This window comes from Fundulus heteroclitus, chromosome 20, assembly GCF_011125445.2.
Source record: "Fundulus heteroclitus isolate FHET01 chromosome 20, MU-UCD_Fhet_4.1, whole genome shotgun sequence".
NCBI classification, from domain to species: domain Eukaryota; kingdom Metazoa; phylum Chordata; class Actinopteri; order Cyprinodontiformes; family Fundulidae; genus Fundulus; species Fundulus heteroclitus.
In genome coordinates, this window is record NC_046380.1 from 6,569,915 (window position 1) to 6,592,376 (window position 22,462).

Genomic DNA, 22,462 nt, shown 5'->3' on the forward strand with positions numbered 1-22,462 from the left:
GAAAACATATAGAACGGCTTTGCAAACGTATTTAGTGGGAAACCGCCCATTTCTCTGAGGCAACTTCCTGTCAAAAAAGGGGAAAAAAAGTCCTCTTGAGCAACGATGTAATGTAGCACTTGTTTGAGTGACTGTTTTACACTTCTTCAGCGCTGTGAAAAAAAGTACATGTCCCCTTTTAAAATGCTTCAGTTTTTTCTTTTTTCTTTTTTTTCAGATCATCCGACAAATTTCCAGAAAAGAATAATCTGACTAAATAAAAAAAGGTTGTAAAAAAGTTTACAACTTTTTCAAATAGTTATATATGGTGGTGTGTCTGTCCCATCCACCTGGCCCCATATGTTGAAAGTAGTTGGGCTATTTCTTCCCCTGCTGAATCCTGAAGTGAATCTGGAAGTGTGGTCCACCACATGTTGGTTCTGTTTTACTATCCACACATAGGCGTTATTACTGCCTGACCGGTGGAATCAAGATATCGCTGAAATAGGACTTGTCTAGCAACAGGGAATAGACTAATTTATCTCAAAGCCGGGCAATCAGCCGGAGAACAGATGAAACACAATGTAACTGACACCTATCAATCTGGAAAGACTTACAAATGTGTTGGCATTCTAGCAAACCACAGTAAGAGACATTATCCACAAAAACACACCCGAGGAACCTTTCAATGAGTTGGCAACCTACCAAAATGACTTTAGGAGCACATCATCTAGAGCAGGCGTCACCAACATGGTGTCCACGGGGCTCAAGTAGCCCCTGAGGACCACATGTGGCGCCCACAAGCCTGTTCTAAAATAAAAAAGCACAATCCACCAGGGAGCTGCATCTAAAACCTTATTTGATTCTGTTACTCTTCCTGTTTATGTAATGAATTTGCTAATGTTGAACCCAAATGTGAGCCAGACACGGAGCTGTATTTTAAAAAGGGGTTTATTAACAAAATCCAGGTGGCAAAAAGGCTGACTCAAAAAACTAAAAGGCAAAGAACAGAACAGGCACGGACTGGCAGACGGGCAGATTGTACTCAAAAATAATCAGAGGCTGGAAAGAGCTTACCGCAGGCTGACGAGAGGGATAAACACAAGACGTTCCGGCAACACACAAACAACTAAGGAGACTTAAATAGGAGGATGGAACAGGTGAGCAGGGCGGGACCAATTAACCAAAACAGGTGAAAGTAATTGAAGGAACATACAGACTGATAAAGAGAAAACCTAAGATAGAAAGCAAGACTAAAGGACACGAGCTGACATAAATAATAACCAAGACCAGATGACTAAAAACAGACTAAGCACAACTCAAAAACCCCACAACACAGAAATAAATCCTAAAACAGAAAAGTTGGCTAACTGAAAATAACCTAAACCACAACAGAACGTTACAGTTTATTCACACGTACATTTATATAGATTTAAAAAATGACAATATCTGTAACACAGGATGAACAATTTGTTAATTTTACATAAAGTTAAGGTGAACTCTGACTCTTCTAGTTCAAATGTCAGTACAGGCAGCCCTTCGTATGACACGACAATAAAGTAGCTCTCAGTTTCAAAAAGTTTGGTAACTCCTGATCTAGAGGGACACAAAAAAATTGGAGCATTATGTGGATCACTTTACTGACGTTGCAGAGAAAGTCTCAATAACTCACGTCACTCAATTAGATTAATCGAGAGTATTTATTGGTACAGAAATATTTGCTGTGAACGCACCATAACAGCAGCTTGGAGGAAGGATTTGTGATAACTCTAGTGCAACTAGGATGCAGCAGTCCGTCACTGAAAGAGATCCTCATCTCTGCACCAGTCCCACACATTGGTGGAAGACGTTGTCCAACAGTGATGGTATTTTTCTTATAACATATCAAGTTACTCCACTTCAGCTCCCACCAAGAAATGTACTGCCAAACGAGGCTCCTGTCCAAACATCAAAAAGCATGGAGTCAGACCAGTTGCCTGTTGGGAAGTGGTGTAGGCACAAGTAACAGTCGATGTTGACCATTGCCCTCTGCAAAATGAACTGGAGGCTGGTTTGCAGAGAGCGGACGACATGAAGGAAGTGGATTATGTCCATCAGTGCACAGAAACTCTGCCTTTAGAGGACAAAGTACAGATGAAACAGTTTGGTATCCATCAGCCGCAGGATGTTGGTGGACCCCAAACACTGCAGATGTGCAGCCATTGGAGGTGATGGAAGAGAAGGTTCCCCGTAGCCCCAGCCTGGATCAGCAGAAACCTTCGACATAAAGGAGGAAGAGGAGGAACTTTTTTATGGGCTGGTTGAAAATGAACACAGCCGACATCCCTTAACTGTTATAGGAAAGACTGAAGATGAGGAAGAAGAACCTCAGACTTCACAGCTTCACAAGAACCAAACTGACACCAGAGAGGCCAAGCGTCCAAACCAGCAACTCATTCAAATGGATCAAAACAGAAACCGATGGCGAAGGCTGGGGACGACTGAAGCTGGTCAGGAAACCAGGTGCTTCAAGACCAAAGACTGGTGGAGGTGTGTTCCTCCAACTATTCAGTAAATCTGAAATGTTCTGAAGTGAAACAAAATGCAGATTCAAAGACCAAAGTTCACACAAGGAAGAAAATCTTCAGCTGTGACATGTGTGGTAAAACCATCAGAGATCATTTCAGCCTGAAATCTCACATGAGAGTCCACTCTGAGGAAAAGCCCCGTGGCTGTGAAATGTGTGACAAGAGCTTTAAGCATGAGCGTAATCTGAAGATACATGTGAGAATCCACACTGGAGAGATGCCGTTCAGCTGCGACGTTTGCGGTAAAAGATTTAAACATCAGCACAATCTGAAGACGCACACGAGAATCCACGCGGGGAGAAACCGTTTGTGTATGACATCTGTGGCAAAAGAGCGAGACACCAGAACAACCCGAAGACCCACATGATAGTCCACAGAGGGGAGCAACCCTTCGGTTGTGATCTTTGTGATAAAAAATTCAACCATAAAACGTCTTGGGGCGCACATGACGGTTCACACAGGCGAAAAACCGTTTGCTTGTGAGAGCTGTGGTAAAAGTTATAAACACAAGACACACATTAGGACTCACATGACCGTCCACAAAGAAGAAAAGCCCTCTGGCTGCGATGTCTGCGGTAAATGGTTTAACAGTAAAACAGCATCTCAGGACGCATATGGAGGTCCACAGAGGCGAGAAGCCTTACTGTGACTTCTGCGGTAAAAGATTCACCCGGAAGAGCCATCTAGATTCCCACATTACGTTCACACAGGAGAAAAACCGTTTGGCTGTGCCGTCTGTGGACAGGAGTTCTCCCTGCAGGGGAGTTTAAACAGACACGTGACATTACACTTGTAAAGCAAATTTAGAGATCAAGTAATGTAACGGAAAAACTTTGAGGTAAAACCTAAAACTAGCTTTGTCGCTTCTATAAAAGATGGCTTGTTTTATGTACCTCTTTGTCTGGATTGGCTTTGATTACTACAAGGATAAGAGTTATAACTTTAACTTTACAAGAGGTGCAGCAACTATGGCCTACGATTTTCTTAACATTTACCCTTGGTTAGTACTGAAACACTAGACTTAGACAACTTTGTCATTTTGTAAGCACAGAGTGCGTACAGAACGAAAATTTGTTGCATACAGCTTGTAAATTACAGTAAATTACAGTATAAAGTGCAGCAGTGATTAAAAGTAAACAATTGAAATGTAAACAGTTGCAATGTAAACAATGCAGGGGAAAGAGACAGTGTGAGATCACAGTGTACAGGTGAGTAGTTTAAAACCATTTGTATGTGCAGAATGATTGTGCAAAGGACATTTGTGCAAGAGTGCATTTAGAAGCTAAGTTCGGCAGCATTTGTATGCTATACTAAGTACATATGCTTATTTAATGTTGCTCCTAGAAAAAAAAAAATATGACTATTGCCCTGTGGATGATATGGTGTTGTCTGGCTCTTTTCAGTCTAATAGGTTTTACAGAGCTTTTGAATCAATGCATTTCCACAATTCCTGGATCAGAGTGGATACGGCTTGGCTGCCAATGAGCCAAAACCAGTGCTTCACTAATTCTTCTGCTGATGTAGTAGCTTCTATGTGCTTTGTTGCAATAGTCTGTTTATACTTTTTTTTTTTTTTAAATCATGCCCAGAACGTTTTCTTCCAGAACTGTAAAATCAATTGCTCATATTCCATGAGGGTGAGATGCTCTAATATGACTCATAAAAGTTTTTATCATTGGCTGGAGAGCCTCAGAAACCAGATATCTCTCGAGTTTTACACCACCGTTCAATGGCATTTTACACATTTGGCCAGAGATATTGCGTTTATTATTTTGCTTCCCTCCCAGAACGTCAAAAAAAAAGACTATTGCTTCCTATCTCTGACTGAACAACAGCCTCACTATAGCCATGTTCCACATAAGAGCACTCTGTGCATTTGCTGAGTACTGGTTAATTGTTTTTATGTAACATTCAGGCTTGTTTTTAAGATTTAAAGTTGTTTTCCCCATCAAAATATTGGAGGCATATACTGATTTTGTGTACATACATTAATCAGCATTAAGCTATAATAATGCTCAATATACATCTAGACAGAGGCGTTTGAATTTAATAAACATGGTAGAACAAAACATGTAGGAGCAGACAAACTTTTTGTCTTCAGACAGTTTTTTTAATGAGTTATTGATGTTACTGAAGTAGCTGTTGGTTTACTATAATCCACCAGAGACACCTCAACTATCCCTTGAGGTGTCTCTGTAACCACCTGACTGGTATTTTACCTTATCAATCTGGCCTGCCAGGTTAATTCCCCATGTCTTGTGGCCAATCCTCCATCTTTCTAAAAAAATTTAAAAATCATTGTATTTAGATTGTTGGAAGAGGTTTGGATCCAATTGTTTATTTAAGGCGGAGTTCTAGGCAGAATTCCTTGGATGAGAAGCAACCCAGAAAATGGATCGCATCAGGATGCTTCACAGTTGGTGTGACACACAGCTCATGACTTTCTGTTTTCCAAATTTCCCAAACAATAAAAAAGGATGCATAAGAGAAAATAATGCTGAGCCAGTCTTTTGCTGAACCTACAGAATTACAGTCTTTCCTCAATGCCCTTTTCTGGTAGAAAGTCATGAGGTAACATTCTTTTGTACCCACAGGCTGCCTCTGCTGAGTAGAAACTCTGCAATGATAGGATACTCATGGTGTCCCACAGCCTCTTTCATTGCTACTAATATAATTCTCTGGTCGCTGCGCACAATAGTCTATAAACAAATTTTAATGTTGAAAAAAACTGCCAAGTTTTTAAAACATAAAACGTATATCATTGCTCAAACTCCATCCAATCCAGCTTTATTTGTAAAACGCTTTACATCGCCAAATGGACCTTGGTGCCGCACGGAACACATAAAACAAACATTAAAATCACAAATGCCCTTTCAAAGACATAAAATACTAAAATTCTAAAAAAAAAAATCATAGATAGATAGATAGATTAAAAAAAGAGCAAATGAAGGATGATAGAACATTATGAGTACAAGGTTGTATGTAGAATGAGCAAACATGGTTGTAAAATCATTGAGTAGGAAAGGGGACTTTGCTATATATCGGTTACCGTGACTGAGTCTGCAGTTTGGTACAAAAGCCAATTAATTTTTGTTACATTTTGTTGCGTATGACGATATTGCAGTGCCACAAACTGTCCACAAGAGGTCAAACTTCTCCACTAAACATTTCATATTTTGTATGTCAGGTCAGTGTGTTACAAATTAATGGAAATGTTAAGACATTGGATAAGCCATATCCATAAGAAAAGAAAATTATAAAAAAGCTAACTGCTTTTTTTTAGGTTGAAAGATTTTTTTAATATTTCCTTTAATGTTCAGGTGTGCATTTTAAACATGTTTGAATTCTCTTCCACAACAAGTGGGAACATAATGATGCATTTCCTAGGGGAAAGTTTTTTTTTCCCCTATGCCACATCATTTATGATGTGAACATTTCAGTCATGCTTCTCTTCCTAATCTTTTGTTTAAATCAAACCTCAGGCTGTTTGAAGTAGCTAAAATGATCGTAATAAATTTTGGTCTCCTTGTTTATCAAGTGCGTTTCAATTCGATAACTTTTATTAAGATCACCCTGAAGACAAAACATGAGAGAGTAAGGCAATTGCTACCATGAGGCCAATATAAAGATTCAAAACAAAACATACTCTGACTTTTAAGGAGTTTGTTGTCACTGTCTTTCTAACAGCAAACTTCAGTGAATATTGCTGGGATTTTAGGATAGACCAACACAAAGTGCAAAGAGGGGAAATTAAAAGAAAATGTTACATGGTTTCCCAAATTCAGCCACACATCAGAATGGAAACGTGCACATTTGTGTTGTTTTCCCATGAGGCGATCCTTTGTAGAGCAACCCTTAGCTGCAATCACAGATGTACGTCTTTTGCGGTACAGCGCTGCGTGACATAACCCCCCCCCCCCACACACACACACACACACACACACACACATTGTTCTTTGCAAAATAACTCCCACTGTGTGATTAGATAGAGAGTGCCTGTGGAGAACAATTTTCAAGTCTTGCCACAGATTCTCAATTAGAGAATCTGGATATTGACTTAGCCAGTCTAATACATGAATATGGATGTATCTTGCTGCAAGGCAACAATGCTACCAGCTGCACCACTGTGTGCAACCTTCCCACTTATTTTAACCCTGTTAACCCAGGTACAGTCCTGGGGAGCAGTCTAGGACACCCTGGAAGGTCTATATCTATAGTTCCCACTGCAGGTCTTAATGCTCAATTCCAATTATTTATTTATTTTTGGCGACGTCATTCACATAACTTTTGAAATGCTGCCTATATCTGACTCCAGTGTGAGCTGTTTGCAGCTCCAAACTGACCTGCATGCGTAAAAGAACAATAATGATGACATCACATCCAGCTTTTGGCCCAGCATGCTCGGAGGAAATAGGCTTTATGATTTAAAGTGTCCAACAGAAGCCATTTACTGTGTGAGCAGGTGCTGAGGGGGAAGCACACAAAATGAAAAGAGAGTGAAACTCTGGCATTTTACAGAGCTTTGGCGGAACAGAGGTCTATTTGGAGTTTAACAACTTCACAGAGATCGAGTTCATTCATAACTATAGGATGTCGAGAGCACTTTTAAATCATGCCAGGGCTTCTCCACTCGACTCCAAAGGCAGGACACTCTTAGCGATCCTTTGCATTGCTTTACAACAGAGGCAGATCATGACATGTTGCCCCTGCTGAAATGCAATATAATGGATTTACAATGAGGGAAAATCGCTTTGGCATTGTAAAGGCCTCCGTGAGCAGGATTGTGCGCGAATTTAACACAGCTGTCCGCTACGTCGCCCATTCAAACAGTTGCTATATGAGCCGTTCAGTTTGGCTTCAGCTGAAGTTTTGAAGCATATATGAGGTCTAACATCTCTCTGTCTCTCCACTGAGCAGCAGTGCTGTGGCAGGCGACGGCCATGTTTCTCGCTAATGCTAACTGCTATGCCTTCCAGCTGCCGCCGGCACAAGGTTGCAACAAATGTCGATTGAAAGTGACGTCAAAGGCGTATCAAATCCGCCTTAGTCGTTCTCACTGGAGTCACTTTCATAAAAATCAGGCATGAATCGGACCACATATGGAAGTGGCTCAAATGTAGCTTTAAAATATCAGATTTGGGCCAGATCTAAAGTTTCCCACTTGTCCTAAAACGTCTGACCAGGTCGTTTTGCCCACAACAAAAAAAAAAAAAAAATCTGACCTGGGCCTCATTTGCCTGCAGTGTCTCACAACTGGCCTGGGAACATCTTGGGTTTCCCCCAGAGGAGATGGAGGACGTGTCTGAGGAGAAGTCTGGGAGTCTCTGCTGAGTTTGCTTTCCCTGCAACCCCAGATCCAGAAGAAAACAAGAATGAGTACCTGTGATGACAAAGGAAATGCACCAGAGCCACACACTTTATGGTAAAGTGAGACTTCTTTGGACAAAAGCTTTGTTGTTTTGATGTTATTTTCTATCTTCTGAGCTTGTTTTACCATTCAGAGGTGAAGTGAACATACAGTACAATGTACACTTTGTCACTGGAAGTACTTTGCAATGCTATAACAGATATATAGTAGTGGTTTCACACATCTGATGTTGAAAAAAAATAGATCTGAAAAGGCACTTGATTAACAACGAGTCCAAAATGAATAATTGTCTAAAACTGGCCAAAATTGGGATATATTTTTCTTTAAAAAAGATGAGGAGGAGAAGCATGACTGTTATGTAAGTGTAGTCATTACGTAAATTATGTGGCATTGAAAAATAGATGTCTCACATAGGAACTGCACCACTGTGTTCTCACTTAATGTGGAAAAGACTTCAAATCTGTTTAAAATGCACAAATTAAGAAAAACAGTACTATATTTCAGGTTCAATAAAAAAATATATATATTTGTCTCTATCTTTACCTGAAAAAAAAAATTGTTGTTTTGTTTCATGTTCAACTTAGTATCTTCATATTCCCATTAACTTGTACAAGGCTTAGTGGAGAAGGTTGACCTCTTGTGGACAGTTTCTGCCACTGCAATAACCTCATCCCCAACTAAAGTGTGCCAAAAAACCAATTGCCTTGGCCTTATGCAAAGCAAAGTGCAGACTCAGTCATGATAACACACACATACAGAGAAGCCTCCTTTCCTACTCAATCATTTTGCAGCAGTTTTTACTCATTCTGCATCTAACCTCGGTACTCGTTAATTTCTTTCAATAGCAGCTTTTTTTTCTATGAATTTCTTTGTTACAGATTAGTAGGGCCCTTTGTATATTACCATATGGATTTCTGCTTTATTATGCATGTATTTTAAGGTAGCATTAAATTAAAAATGCTGAACTACGTATGCGTGTGCAAAGATAAAGTTAGGAGACAATTGGAGCAGGAAATGACACACAAGTCCTGACAACCTGAAAAATGGCTGCAGCAAACATGAAGAGCAGGGAAATGCACCTGGAAGATCGGTCAATCTAACTATCTATCTGACTTAGCAGGCTTGCTGTGCAGCGGTCTTTTCATTTGGATGATGGATTGAAGAGTACTCAGTGAGACTTTGAATGGTGTTACAAAACCCAGCCCTGCTTTCAACTTTTCCAGAACTTCATCCTGAAGCAGTCTCATGTGTTCTTTGGTCTTCATGATTTTGCTGATTCATTTTTGAAATTCAAATACACACATGTTTACTTGGTTAACCTATTGGGTCACTTCTGAATGCAATTGGGTGCACTGGGTGGTATTTAGGGCCACAAGAGTAAAGAAGCTGAATATAAAGTATGACACAGATTTTGCAAAACACTTTGTAAACCCTGCATTATTTTAGGTCCTAATAACGCATAACTTGTGTTCATTTATGTCATAAAATTCCAGAAAAACACATTGTTGATTTTTTACTAAAATGTGACAAAATGTAATAACTTTGGTCCAAATAACAAACCTGTGCAATGCCTGAATTCACTAAGGTGAATTCAGGCATTGAAATTATATTTTTGTTATATTGGTATTTCCCAATTTAATAGTAGGGCCAGAGATAGTTGTTTCCATTCAATATTTTTGTCATTTATATGCATAATGCTGTGCAACAGACAAGTGAACAGGAGAAGTTTAGTGATCATGGACAACAGAGAGCATTCGGCAGTATAAACTAGATACAGTGCTTATGACCACGATTTGTTCTTTTTTAGACTTGAGATTCAGGTTTAAAAAGGTGAAATGACAAACCTCCAAACACCATGGAGTCGTGATTTAATATACTGAAGATTACCTTTAACGGTATGGCAGTCTTAAAAGTGAATTTCTCATTCCAGAGCCCAAAGCCTGTCACACTTTCATATGCATTAGGTTTACTTTGTAAGCAACTTCATGAGATAGAACGTGTTTCTGAATGACTGAAACTAAGGTCAGGCGTGGGGTAATAAACATAGCAAACAGACGTGGTTAAAGGCAAGAAACAAACATCAATAAGTCTGAGAAATGCTAATCCAGGCATTAAAAAGTCACAAAGTAAGGAACAATAATAGAAAATGCACTTTCTATATAGTATTAAAACACAAAGTAAGTTTCATGTATTTATTTTATAGACTACGCTTAATAATCAGTAGATTCTACTTCAGTGGCGGAACATAAAAACACAAAAGATCTGTCAATAGGTGTGCAGCCTGATGGCTTCCTGTTAAATTCTGCTTGTTATTGCTCTCCATTTTAGCTGCTTTATTATTATTTTTTATTCCATACAGGGTTTGGAGTGTTTTGATGTTTCACCTCGTTCGTATTTGTGCAGTTTTGCTGAATTTAACAACACCTTTCCCATGAGGTGTCCCCGCCTTGGTGAAATCATCAGATGTTTGAGAACTCAACAAGAGTTAAACTGAGACCCCCCCCCCCCCCCCCCCCATTCCCCTCCGCGCAAATTTATGACTGGCTCACCAGAGTGAGATTGGCTGGAAGAAAGAGTGAAACGGGAGAAGGGACATAGAGGGATGGGACGAGGGAAGAAATTGAATGGGGAGATAAACCAACACTGAAAAGAGTGAGAGACAGAATATGGAGGGACGAAAAGAATGAATAAAAGAAAAAGTGGTCTCAGAGTGTGAGGGAGTAACTGAGGTAGAGGGAGCTTTGGTGCCGCAGAGGGACCGACTGTCACCGAAATTGTCAGCGAGGTCTTACTGGAGAGAGCAGCCGCTACTCGCCGTTTACAACCAACAAACCGGAGTAGAGGAGAAAAAAGGAGAAGAGGGAATATTGACGTTTATATCCACTGACTCTGCATTCTGCTTCCCGCCACCGTCTCCTCTGGACATCCAGCCCCCCCATCATCACCACCACTCCTCTTCATCCCCTGCATTTTTATAATCCCTCATCTTCAGCAGCTCGACCTCTCCCCCTGCTCCTCAGCAGAATGCCGGGCTGGCGGCGGAACCTCACTTTTTGCCTGCAACGGATGCACGAGGAAGGTAAGGGAAACAAAACCAATGCATGCGCGCTTGTGTTTGCGTCATGTGTGGATGTTGGCGCGTGTTGCGGTGCGCATTTGCGCGCGGCTGTACGCCAAGCGTGCGGTTCGCGCTGAGATGTGAACAGCTTGTTTCCGGAGTCACTTTGAATCTTTGCGCTTTTCTGCCTCATGTCTCCAGACTTTTCTGCATCGCTGGAAGTGTGCGTGCGCGCGCGGGCGCGCTCACTATGTTGAGATGCACCTGCAGCTTTGGGACCGTGCGCGTATAAGTGTGCGCGTGGGAGAGAAAGCGAGGGTTTGCGAGTTTTGTGACTTTTGTTTGCGCACGTGCACGGCCCTGCTCGGTCTGTTGTAGCCGCGCGCAGTGCGCACACGTGTCAGCCCGGGTTTGTTCCGCCGTTTCAGCAGAGATGGCGCGAGGCTACAGATGCTGGCAGGTCATGGTGACTGTGCATGCGTGCGATAGTGTGTGTGTACTTGTGTAGAAGACAAATTGAGCGACTCCCAGGCACGCATACGCACACACACGCAGTCTGCGTGCTGGCCCTGCAGCGTGAACACACACAGGGGGAGGCGAAGAGAGGGGAAGTTGGTCAGCTACAGTGTGCACGTGAGCGTGATGGTGCTAATTTGTGATTGTGCAGTTGAGACAGCAGCTTGGTTGTCACATGTGACTGAACCAGATTGGTATTGAAATAGCCACGGGAGAGAGTTTTCCTTCAATATCCTCATTCAGGTCACTGGTCACCGAGAGTTCCCTGATAGCTTGGGTTGAGGTTGAGTATGCTTGTCTTCCAAGTTAGGCTGCTGGAAATCAGGCTGACATTCACTTCTGTAAAAGCTATGATCGTAGTGGTCCAGGGTTCTGGAAATGACCGATATACCTACACATTCAGACCGAAAACACAAGACCATACACAATTTAACAATGTTTTTTTAGTTATAGTAATAGTTTTATAGATCACAGACTTATAGCATATTTTTCTAAATTGAGGGTGGTTCATATCATTAAAATTGCTTTGTTGCGTTTTCACAAGTAGAATAAGGGTGTAAAGAAGCACTGAAAATATACCTAAACTTGTTTATTCTTTGTATTCCAGATTCTAGAAAACAAACACAACTGTGAAATGGCCCTTTAGTTTAGCCAACAGTACGTTTAAAAAATGCCTACTACAGCATAAGAAGAGCTCTGGAGGAGGGGGTGGCTGGATCCCTGCAATAGAATGCTTAGATATTGTTTGTATGCTGTTAGTCTCTCTGTCATCGTTTTTTTTTTTTCTACAAGCTACTTGAAATGCTGTCACACCAATCATTTAAAAAGCAGTTGGTGTTTCTTCATTGCTAATGTAACCCTGCTATTGACCAGTCCAATAACCCTAACCGGTACCCAGTGGTCCTTGCCAAATGTAGTTCTTTACTTGTTATCTCCTATGCTACAGCATTCTCAGTGTGGTTGCACCCCCTTTATACAGTATTTTTAACATCAGGGGTATCATGGACACCACTTCAAATTCTTAATTTCAATGCAACACTGAAGCAGCAGTCACTGCACTTCTTTAAAATGGTCAACTGATTTCTTTCCGGGACCCCAGTGAACAGCCACCCTGAAAATGAATTACTTTAACATTACTATGGATATTTTGTGGATGCTCAAATCCTCCATGTCTGCCTTTGAGCTATCATTCTCTATGGCGTGTGATGGAGAACCCTCTGCATTCATAATAACAAGCCATAGAAGACCTAACCAAGACACTGCAAAGACCACCACATGCTGACTGACTCTTTACACCATAGAGTCAGTCAGTGGGAAAGAGCTTTCACTTGAACAATACACATTAGCTGTACTATAGTTTTCTCTAGGCAGATAAAATAATGCATCTTGTACGTATTAGATTAAAGGATCCTTTTAGTCGGGAAATTTAGTGCTACCAGCAATATAAAACATAAGAAAAAATTGTAAGAAATTAAGAAGCACTTTCAAGAAATTAAAGAAATGTGCAACTGAGTAGGGTGATTAAAAAAAGTACTATATATATATATATATATATATATATATATATATATATATATATATATATATATATATATATATATATATATATATATATGCATAAATATATATATGCATAAATACTCAGACTCTTTATAAGAATGAAAACAATTAGCAAAAATAAAAGGAATATAAATGTATTGGATGCAGGACTACATGGGAGCAGTAATGTTTGTAAAGTCTAAGAGCTGCTAGGAGGAAGGATCTGTGATAACACTCCTTTGTCCATATTGGATGCAGCAGCTGAAGGAGCTCTCCAGCTTTGCAGCAGCTTCATGCCTGTGGACACTGCTATGAAGACACTGTCTAACAGTGATTCTATTTTTGTCTTGAGTTTTCTCAGTCGATGGGGGGATCCTAGAACAGAGCTGGCCTTCCTGATAAGCTTGTCTAAATGCTTCCTCTCAGCTCTAGATAAGGTGCTGATCCAACAAACTACACTAGAAGATCGCCGATGCCACAGCAGATTTATAAAGCATCTCTAAGCGTTCTCAGTCTCTTTAGTAGGTAGAGTCTGTTATTTTGACAGTTGACTAATCTATACATTGTTTTTTTTTATTAGTTGACTAATCACTATTGTTTTTTGTATGATCATCATCACTTCAGTTGCTCGTAAAAATATGTTGCAATTTTTTTTTACAAAAACATTGGAAGCCATATCTTAAACTAAGCAGAAGTTTTAGCTTCACATAGCCACATTTTTTACATTTTACCTAAAATCATTCTAAAAGTCAATTTTGCATCAAAGAAAGTGCAATGTATAAATCTTTACTAACTTTTAGTGCTCTCTACTTTTGGCCATTACTGCTTGGAGCAGCATGTGATAGGGAAGTTATTTTGCCCACCGGGGAACTGACTCTATACTGTCCACCGCAGTGGCCTTAGTAAACTGCATGTGATCTAAACTGTCTACATCTGAAAGTTAAATATTAAGAGATGCAGCAATGTTAATATATTTGTAAACGATGCTTTAAATAATTGATGTTGTCGATTATGTCAACTAATCGTTGCAGCCCTAGTTTGCTCTGAACCTTCCACTAAGAGTTGCAACTCTAGTCCAGTTTACTGTCCAGGTGAACACCTAGGTCTATGAGTTATGTAAAAGTTCTCTATCTCATCGTCTGCATCTGAGGAACGTCACCACCAGCTACTTGGTTTGCCTCATGTTGATGAGGAGTTGGTTCTGCTGGCAACAGTCCACTAAGCCCTATGTCAACTGTCTATTCTAAACTGTGAATAGACACAGCCCTATTTCACAGTTGTCTATTCTCAACTGTGATGAGGCCGAGTATGGCAGAGATAACAGTGAAGTTCAGAAAATGGCTTCGTGGGGAGTGAATGGAGAAATCTGTAGTGTAGAGTGCTTGGATAGTTCCCTGCCAGGCCCCCGTACTGCTGACCAACTCGTCAGACACAACCCTGTGTCCTAACATACCGCGGGCAGCCAGTGACGTAGTTCAAGATTCACTGAGACAGGTGATGGTCCATTCCTGACAACTCCAGCTTGTCCCTCACAAGTCCTGGCTGCATGGCATTAAAAGTACCAGTGCTGGTGCTTTTAATATTATCCATCTAAAGACCAGTGCAGACCCTTTGAATGTGTTGTCTTTGGCACTGGTCTTTCACACCAGTACCTCAGGAGCTTAGAGCTAATGACGTGTTGCCTTTCACACCTTGATCTTTCACAGCTCATTCCTTAACTAGAATGCTGGAAAGGACCAGAATGATTTTTGATGGGAGGGGGAGCATGGACAGTATTGTGCTCCACCCATGCACTAAGTGTCTGTGGGGGAGGTGTCATAGCTGATGGATGGAAAGTAACTTGGTAAGCTGTAAAACGGTTCATGCTAAATAAACACGCATACTTCCATTCTTTATGGACCTCTTCTGCCTTTTAGTTTGAATCTTATTTTGTTTTCTGTTCCAGCCTTTTGTCCCCTTTCTTAAAAAGCCAGGAAGGTGGCTCCACTCTGTCTGTCTCCTGTCCTCTCCTACTCGGTGCGCTCAGAGGAGTTGTGGGTGCCCCTGAGTAGTGGCTGACAGGAAGAGAGACGGAATCAACCTTCTGGAGGATTTTACTGTTGTTGACTAAAAAAGAAACGTATCAGTGCATAATTTCATATGCAGTTAGTCACTACTGAAGCGAGACTAAACTCGCTTCAGTATGAAAAACAGCTTGACTCTGTTCCGTCTCCTGTCTCTCCCACGGCATACTCAGAGCAGGTATGGGTGGCAGTGCCCCATAGTAGTGGCTGACAGGGAGAGAAATAGAAAGAACCTACAGAGTTTTTATTATTGGAGATAAAAAACGTGGTAAAGCATCATTTCACATGCAGTTATTTACTACTGAAGAAGCAGTCAACGGTGAACATATTAAAAACATGAAAAAATTTCAAATAAATAAGTACTACAAAGCATTTGCTCTTGGGGCACGCAAATGGCTTGTACTGCCACTGAGAAGGGATATTATCAAATTTCCCATGATGATGTATGGGATCATGGGTTTGTACCTTCTCCTGTGGCGTCTGATTGTACTGCATGTCCAATGTCTAGTCCTACTCACGTCACAGGGAACGTTGGGCCCCTTGATGGGAAGCAGCACAGCAGAATTACTAAAAACTAACAGCTGATCTCCTGTGTAGACAATGGAAGTGTGGCTTCTCAAATGCTGTGAAGGTGCGTTCCCACCGAACCAAATGTGGCGGCCGGAGCGATTTGATGCAACAGACGCGTTTCTAGAGACGCAACAGGCACGATTTTGACGATTACCGTAAAGCCACAGGGAGTCGGCACCTGCGATGGATGCGACGCGACAGTTGCTGGAGTTGAAAAACCTGAACTTTTTTGTCTTGCTGCGTCGCAACAGCTAATCGGGAACTGGATGTGGCCGTGACGTTGAGTGAAGGACTGCAGCGGAGACAAAGCTGTTTTTATTGAACATGGAAGACAAGCTGATTGTGGCAGTCTGCAGTCAGCCTGAGTTGTATGACTCAACCAATTATTACTACCAAGACAAGCTCAGAAAGGACCAAGCCTGGAGAAGAGTGAGGAGACTGAAGTGTCAGGGAAGTGAAAGCGTCACTAGAAATCACCATTGTACTACTGTATTTCTGGCTTGTCGGCCACTCGATATGTCAGGTGAGCGATGCAAAAGTGACGACTATGTCGCTGAAATCGCATTCAGTGTGAACACCCCTTAAGAAAAAAAATAGTCAACTCAGCAATGTGTAAAAGCATAGCGGAAAAACAGAAACACATCTAAAATAGATTTTTTTCAAACTCAGGGTTTAGAGATGAGCTGCTGGGACTGGCTTCCTACTTGCACAACACCAGAATTGATATGCTTTTAAGCCACTTAAAGGAGCATAGCCTAAGTTCCAGGATTTTGGCAGCTGTCTGCCCCCCTCTGGCAACAAGTTGAAATGACACCAATGTTGTGCACATGCGAGGAAGAATAGAAGCATCTGCTACAGTTCTGCACAGGTCTTTTGTTTAGAAGTGTAATGTCTTCTGAGGTAGGAATGTTATAAATATTGAAGCTTGCCTGTGTTTTATTGCTAATACATTGATTAAGGTGGGGACTCAACATAATAGCCCAGAGGATTCGGCCTCAATCACTCTCTCATGAATTAACTAATCAAGCCTGTAGAGGCAACTGTGGTAAATAGAGGATAACTAATTTTACGCGTTGGGCAATTGTAAAGGCATGTATGGGAAATACACTATGAACCTTTAAAGAACTCGGTGCATGTTTGCATCTCTGAATCTTACACCCTGCTATCTCACTATGACATTTCCCAGGGGCATCTTTGCACATCCTTCACTAGTGGGCCCTAATCACTGTTGCTCTTGCACAGAGTGTTTGTTTTTGTGCTGCCATTGTGCCTCTATACTACCCTTTGATAACTATATCAATCCACAGATAGTACAAGCATTTAGGGACTTATGGCTCCCTGATAGGAGAAGCCTGAAACACACTCATTATACAGGTCATCACTAGGATTCATCTACACTAGAACTTCCAGGAGTGTAAATAGAATACTATTATGAGAAAGCTGTAATAATGTAAAAGTCCTCCATGGATATAATGGGTTGAAAGTCAAATTGGAGCAATCCCCCAAAGGCAGTGCAGATTAAAGGAACTACAATTGTTTAACTTCCTTATCCAGGTTATGGCTTGCCTACTGGAACTGATGGCTTACAATAAATAACATTAAAGAACAGTTGGAATTGCATAAAAAATGTAGGGCAGAAATAGAAAGGATTTGTAAAGTTAAGACATCAGTGGCGTAAGTGGTAACGGAGCACTCTAGAATATAACTTCTGGACTCTGTTTAAACCAATTACAGAAAAAAACACCTTGGTCTGTTCAGTTTGAAGATACCTTTTAAAAGGTGGAAATTCCAAGTGCTGAAGTACAGTAGTTGAGCTCTTACTCAAGGTAAGAGCAGGACATGACTCATGGTGCTGCACCTCCCTATACTCTGATTTTCTTTTTCTATTATCCATCATTGACATGCTCAACATTTTTAAATTTCAAACTCAAATGTTTGAAGAAGAGCTTAACGATATTTACATAGGCTTTGCAATAATTTGCATGGGTGACAATATCGTGATTGGTAATCTTCTTTAGCATAAACTACTAGTGTGAAATTAGGAATGACATAGTCGGCGTTTAGATTTGAACAGAATGGCTGAATAAATGCTAGAGTGGGTGTTTGTGTGTGTTAGAGAGAAAGGTGGGGGATAAAAAAATAGATTTGTGCAAGAAGCTGACAAGCTGCTGTCCACTGACAACCAACGTATTGATCAATGCCTTTTATTGTACCGGTCTTTCATTTTTATAGGGGTACTTTGCACAAATTATACCAGCAGAACTGCCTCTGCTTTCTCAAGAAATCCATGGCAGATGTGCAGAAGAGCCTAACTTGGCAGGCATTAAGGTGAATATGATTAGGAGTATCAATCTGTAAAATGAACTAACATAAATAAAGACTTGGCATCAAGTTCATCATGCTGGATAAACAATGAGAAGATGCCAGGTAAGGGGCTGCAAACATTCTTTCTTGTTTAAGTAAATATTTATATAGATCTGCTGAATGATATCACAAAAATGTTTTTTTTTTTTGCAAGACAACTACTTAAAGCCTTCTAGATCAGCTTTATGATGAAATTTAATGAAATTTAGAGCAAATGTTCAACAAAAGACACAAATTTTGGATTTATTACTAGAATATTTTTTTTTTTCAAATCAGCTGCAAAACATTTTTTGGTTTATAAACATACATACATACATGCATGCATACATACATACATACATACATACATACATACATACATACATACAGAAAGGGGTCAAGTTTTGACAAAGTTTACTGGAAACATTTTGGACAGAGGCAGTGTACATGGGAGAAATGATATCAGACAGAAAATTAGATAAATGGCTCAGTCACTTATGTGAAATCAAAATTGTTGTGTAGAAGTGGCAATCTTTATTAGCAAGCATTTGAGTGTTGTCTGATCTGAACATCTCATTCCCTTGGTGAAGGACAGATTAAGGGTTTAGGAATCCGGCATGAATGATTGTTTGTTTGGCTGAGAATTTTTGAGAACGCCACAGTCATCCATCACTGGGTCTATAGGCAGAAATCTAGGGGTGCAGATAGTAACAAGGTCCGTGATCTGCATGAAGATGAGGTGAAAATAAAGGTCTAAAAATAAAAAGAGAGTGACAAAAAGTCAAATGAAAAGAGAGGCAGACAGGAAGCCACAAAAAAGATGAAACAGAAAGGAGTTTGAAGGGGAAAGATACAAGGCTGGTTTCTGGTGCTTATCAACTGAGAGAGGACATCACATTAATCAGGAGACTTGCAGATCAAATAATATGCATGTTAATGAAGAGCCAGACTTTTACTGTGAAAAAGTTTAGTATGTTACTTAGGTTTAGTCCATACGTAGCTGGGTATCTGGATAAATGGATACATTTTTATGCAGTTATCCCTTTCATCCACACATAAACATCATTTTACTTGCCTAAAAACGGATAATTCTGAAAAATCCAGTCAAAGCAGAGATTTCTAAAAACTCCGTCTTTGAGCCTGCCTGAGCACATGACAAGATGAAGTTTTGAGTTTGGTTTATGCTTGACGCATCGGTCAGGTCCGTGTGACCATATTAAGTTATTTTGGCTTCCATGCACCTCCGCGCGGCTGAAAGTTTCCACACCACGCACCTGGGAAAATGTGTAGCTATGCGGACAGTCCTGCGCGGAAAACCTGGAGGACGAGCAAGCGCTCCTACTGGCGGAGTTTTGTAAATATAGATATCTTTATTATTCGACCCAAAAAGAGCATCATGATCAAGGTGGTGTTAACAATTCTGCGAAGAAATCGCCATCACTCTTGGGGAAAGGTAAAAGCTGAAATGTTTGATACAACTTGTGTTTTCTACTTCTACGTGTAGTGTTGTGTAATACGCTTGGCGCAGGAGCATAATGCTGCCCTCAAGAGTCTAGGAGGAAAGTGCTACTTCAGAGGAAGAGCCGCACGGAGCATAAATGCTGCAGACGCTGTCTCCAAAAGTGACAGATTCACTAACCTGCGGCACTTCTGGTAGTTTATTTCCAACTGATGTTACCTCGGCCAGCACAGCATTTCCTATCTTTGCCTCGGTAACCTAGACTGCAAAGTTAATTCATACATGGAACATTATAAACATTACAGTTGGTTTGTTTATTTGTTTTTACAAGGCCAGCTGCTCCAATATGTTAAGGTACAAAGGAGAAAAAGCGCTTGAAGGTCAGCTGTTTTACATAGGCACAATTCTGTTAAACATAATTTTTATTTTGAAGGACTCTGTCTGGCTGACTGCCCTATGTGTCTGCCATGTTTAAAACAAACATGCAATATTTTTTCAGATTAAGTAAAATAAAAATATTATTTAAATAATTACGAGTTTCAAGTGAGACATATTGCTAAAGTCATCTGCATTCTCTGTCATGTTATGGTATATGGATTCCTTGTTTTTGAAGTCCACTGCTGGAAGGAACACTTTGAAAAACATGAGAAATATATCATGCTGGATACCCATACTGATATGGAATGGGGAATGTGTTCAGAACAAAAAGATGCCACATCATTTGATGAAATTGAAAATTATCAACCCACCGAGGGCATAACCCGTAACCACAGAGAAAGTGAGACTTGAAAACTGATGTGACAGGCTAGTCCAATTTGCTGAAATGTCATTACAGCAACTCAAAACAGTACTGGGTAGTTTTTATACCCTCCCCCCTCCCCATACTTGTATGCAGGCCTGACAATGTGGGGCATGCTCCTTATGAGATGATGGATGCTGTCCTGGGGTTTCTCCTCTCAGGTCTTGACCAACCAGGGCATGGCTGAGCTCCTGGACAGTCTACGATGCATCTTGGTAGCATTGGCTGGACCTAAAAATGATGTCTCAGGGATGTTCTATGGGATTTAGGTCAGAGAAGCATGGAGGCCCGTCAGTAGTATAAATTTCTTAATCCTACAGATACTGCCTGTATACTCTTGCCACATGAGGTTGAGTATTATCATACACCAGGAGAAAATCAGGACCCACTGCACGAGCCATTTTTCCTGTACACGTCTCTAAGGATATGCCTCCCCAGACAACACTGACCCACCACTAAACAAATGTTGAACAATGTTGCAGGCAGCAAAAACATTCACTGTAGCTTCTCTAGACCCTTTCACGGCTGTCATATATGAGGTCAGAGTGAACCTGCTGTCATATGTGGGAAGAACAGGGTGCCAGTGCCGCACCTGACAATTCTCTTGTTCTCTGGCAAATGTCAATGGAGCTTCATGGTGCCAGGCCGTGAGGACAGGGCCTATTAGAGAATGTCGGGGCCTCAGGCCACATTCATGAAGTCTGTTTCAAATAGTTTTGGTCAGGGACCTTCATACCAGTGGCCCTCTGGAGGACACTGTTTAGGGTACTCATCCTGTTCCTTCTTGCACAAAAGAGAGCAATGCCACCAGTAGTGATCAAGTGCAAAGAAAATGAGAAAAAATGCTCGCCACCTGCAGAACCATTCCTGTTTTGCGAACTGTCTCGTTGTTGCCCCTTTAGTGTTGATTTCATTAACACCAGAACCACAACACTGGTCAACAACCCTCTCTGCTACTGAACTGACCAGATTTATTCTCTGGAAGTTTAACTGAATTGATATTAAACTCTTAAAAAAAGTGTTCCTTTAATTTCTTTGAGCAGTGCTTTGCTTCATTTCTAATTTCTAATTTATCTCATTCGGGTTTAATCAATACACACATTTGTCTGGCATTTTCTGAACATCACCACATGCCTATATTTTCCTTTTTCCTGTAAAGTTGTCACACTCCGTCTTCCTTGCTTTGCTCATGGCCCTGACTATGTGTAACAAAAACATTAGCATGTTAAACTCAAGAAGCCAGGACACTTAATTTTACTTTTAAGGTGGAAAACAGATGTTTTTTCCCCATTCAACCACACGATTGCTACTTTATTACTATTGAACATCAACTGAAGCAGTAATATTAAACAGACACAATTAATTGTATCAGCAGTCTCACTCATGCTATTTGGCCACTGATGCGTGGCCATATAGTAAGGCAAATACAGACTAGAAAACTCTGTGTTCTCATAGCAAACAACAATAACTGCATTAATTATAAACCTTGCAGCAACACAGCAACATCATACAAAAAGGCTCAAGAGTCCTTGAACTAGCAGATGCTCCATGGTTGAAGGTTTGCTCCTCGGGATGAGGCTTTGGAGTGGAAGGAGCATGTTGTGCTGTGTGCGGGGTGAACAGTTCCTTGAGGCAGGGTGAAGAATTACCAGAAATGCATTGGTGGGTGAGAAGACAAACCTTTTATTGTTTTCTGGCAGGGGCAGTGAACAAGTGGAGAGACTGGAAAGATATCATTTAGTGTTGTGAAATAATTGATACCTCAATATATTTGATACTAGTTCACATGTAAGCAGCACAGGGGAGTGGACGATGCTGACACTGCTACATGGAGCCTATATTCACCTTCAGAAGCCCAAGTCTCTTGTCCGGCTGGTGTTTGTGGACATTACCAGTGCATTTAACACTGTGCAGCCCCACCTAATGGTACAAAAGCTACTCCAGATGGATGTAAACTCAGACCTGATTCTTTGGATCTTCTTTTATAACAGGAAGACACCAACAAGTCAGAGTCAGTGGTTATCTCAGTACATCACTTTCCATCTCAACAGATGCCCCGCAGAGATCGGTCATCTCTCCAGTACTGTACGCTATACACCAATGACTGTAGAAGTACTAGCCCTAGAAACACCAACATCAAACACTCAGATGACACAGTGATCATGGACAGTACCAACACTGACGGACAGTTACAAACAGAA

General features: G+C 40.8%; 1 protein-coding gene across 1 annotated transcript in view; it reads left to right on the forward strand.

Annotated features, from left to right (window-relative positions):
- The first annotated feature begins 10,522 nt into the window (after nucleotides 1-10,522).
- grip2b (glutamate receptor interacting protein 2b) overlaps nucleotides 10,523-22,462 on the forward strand; it is a 301,598-nt gene continuing 289,658 nt past the window's right edge. The window contains exon 1 of the mRNA XM_036151436.1: nucleotides 10,523-10,993. Within this exon, the coding sequence (XP_036007329.1) occupies nucleotides 10,939-10,993 (55 nt within the window). The 5' untranslated portion in view covers nucleotides 10,523-10,938. The remainder of the gene's footprint in view (nucleotides 10,994-22,462) is intronic.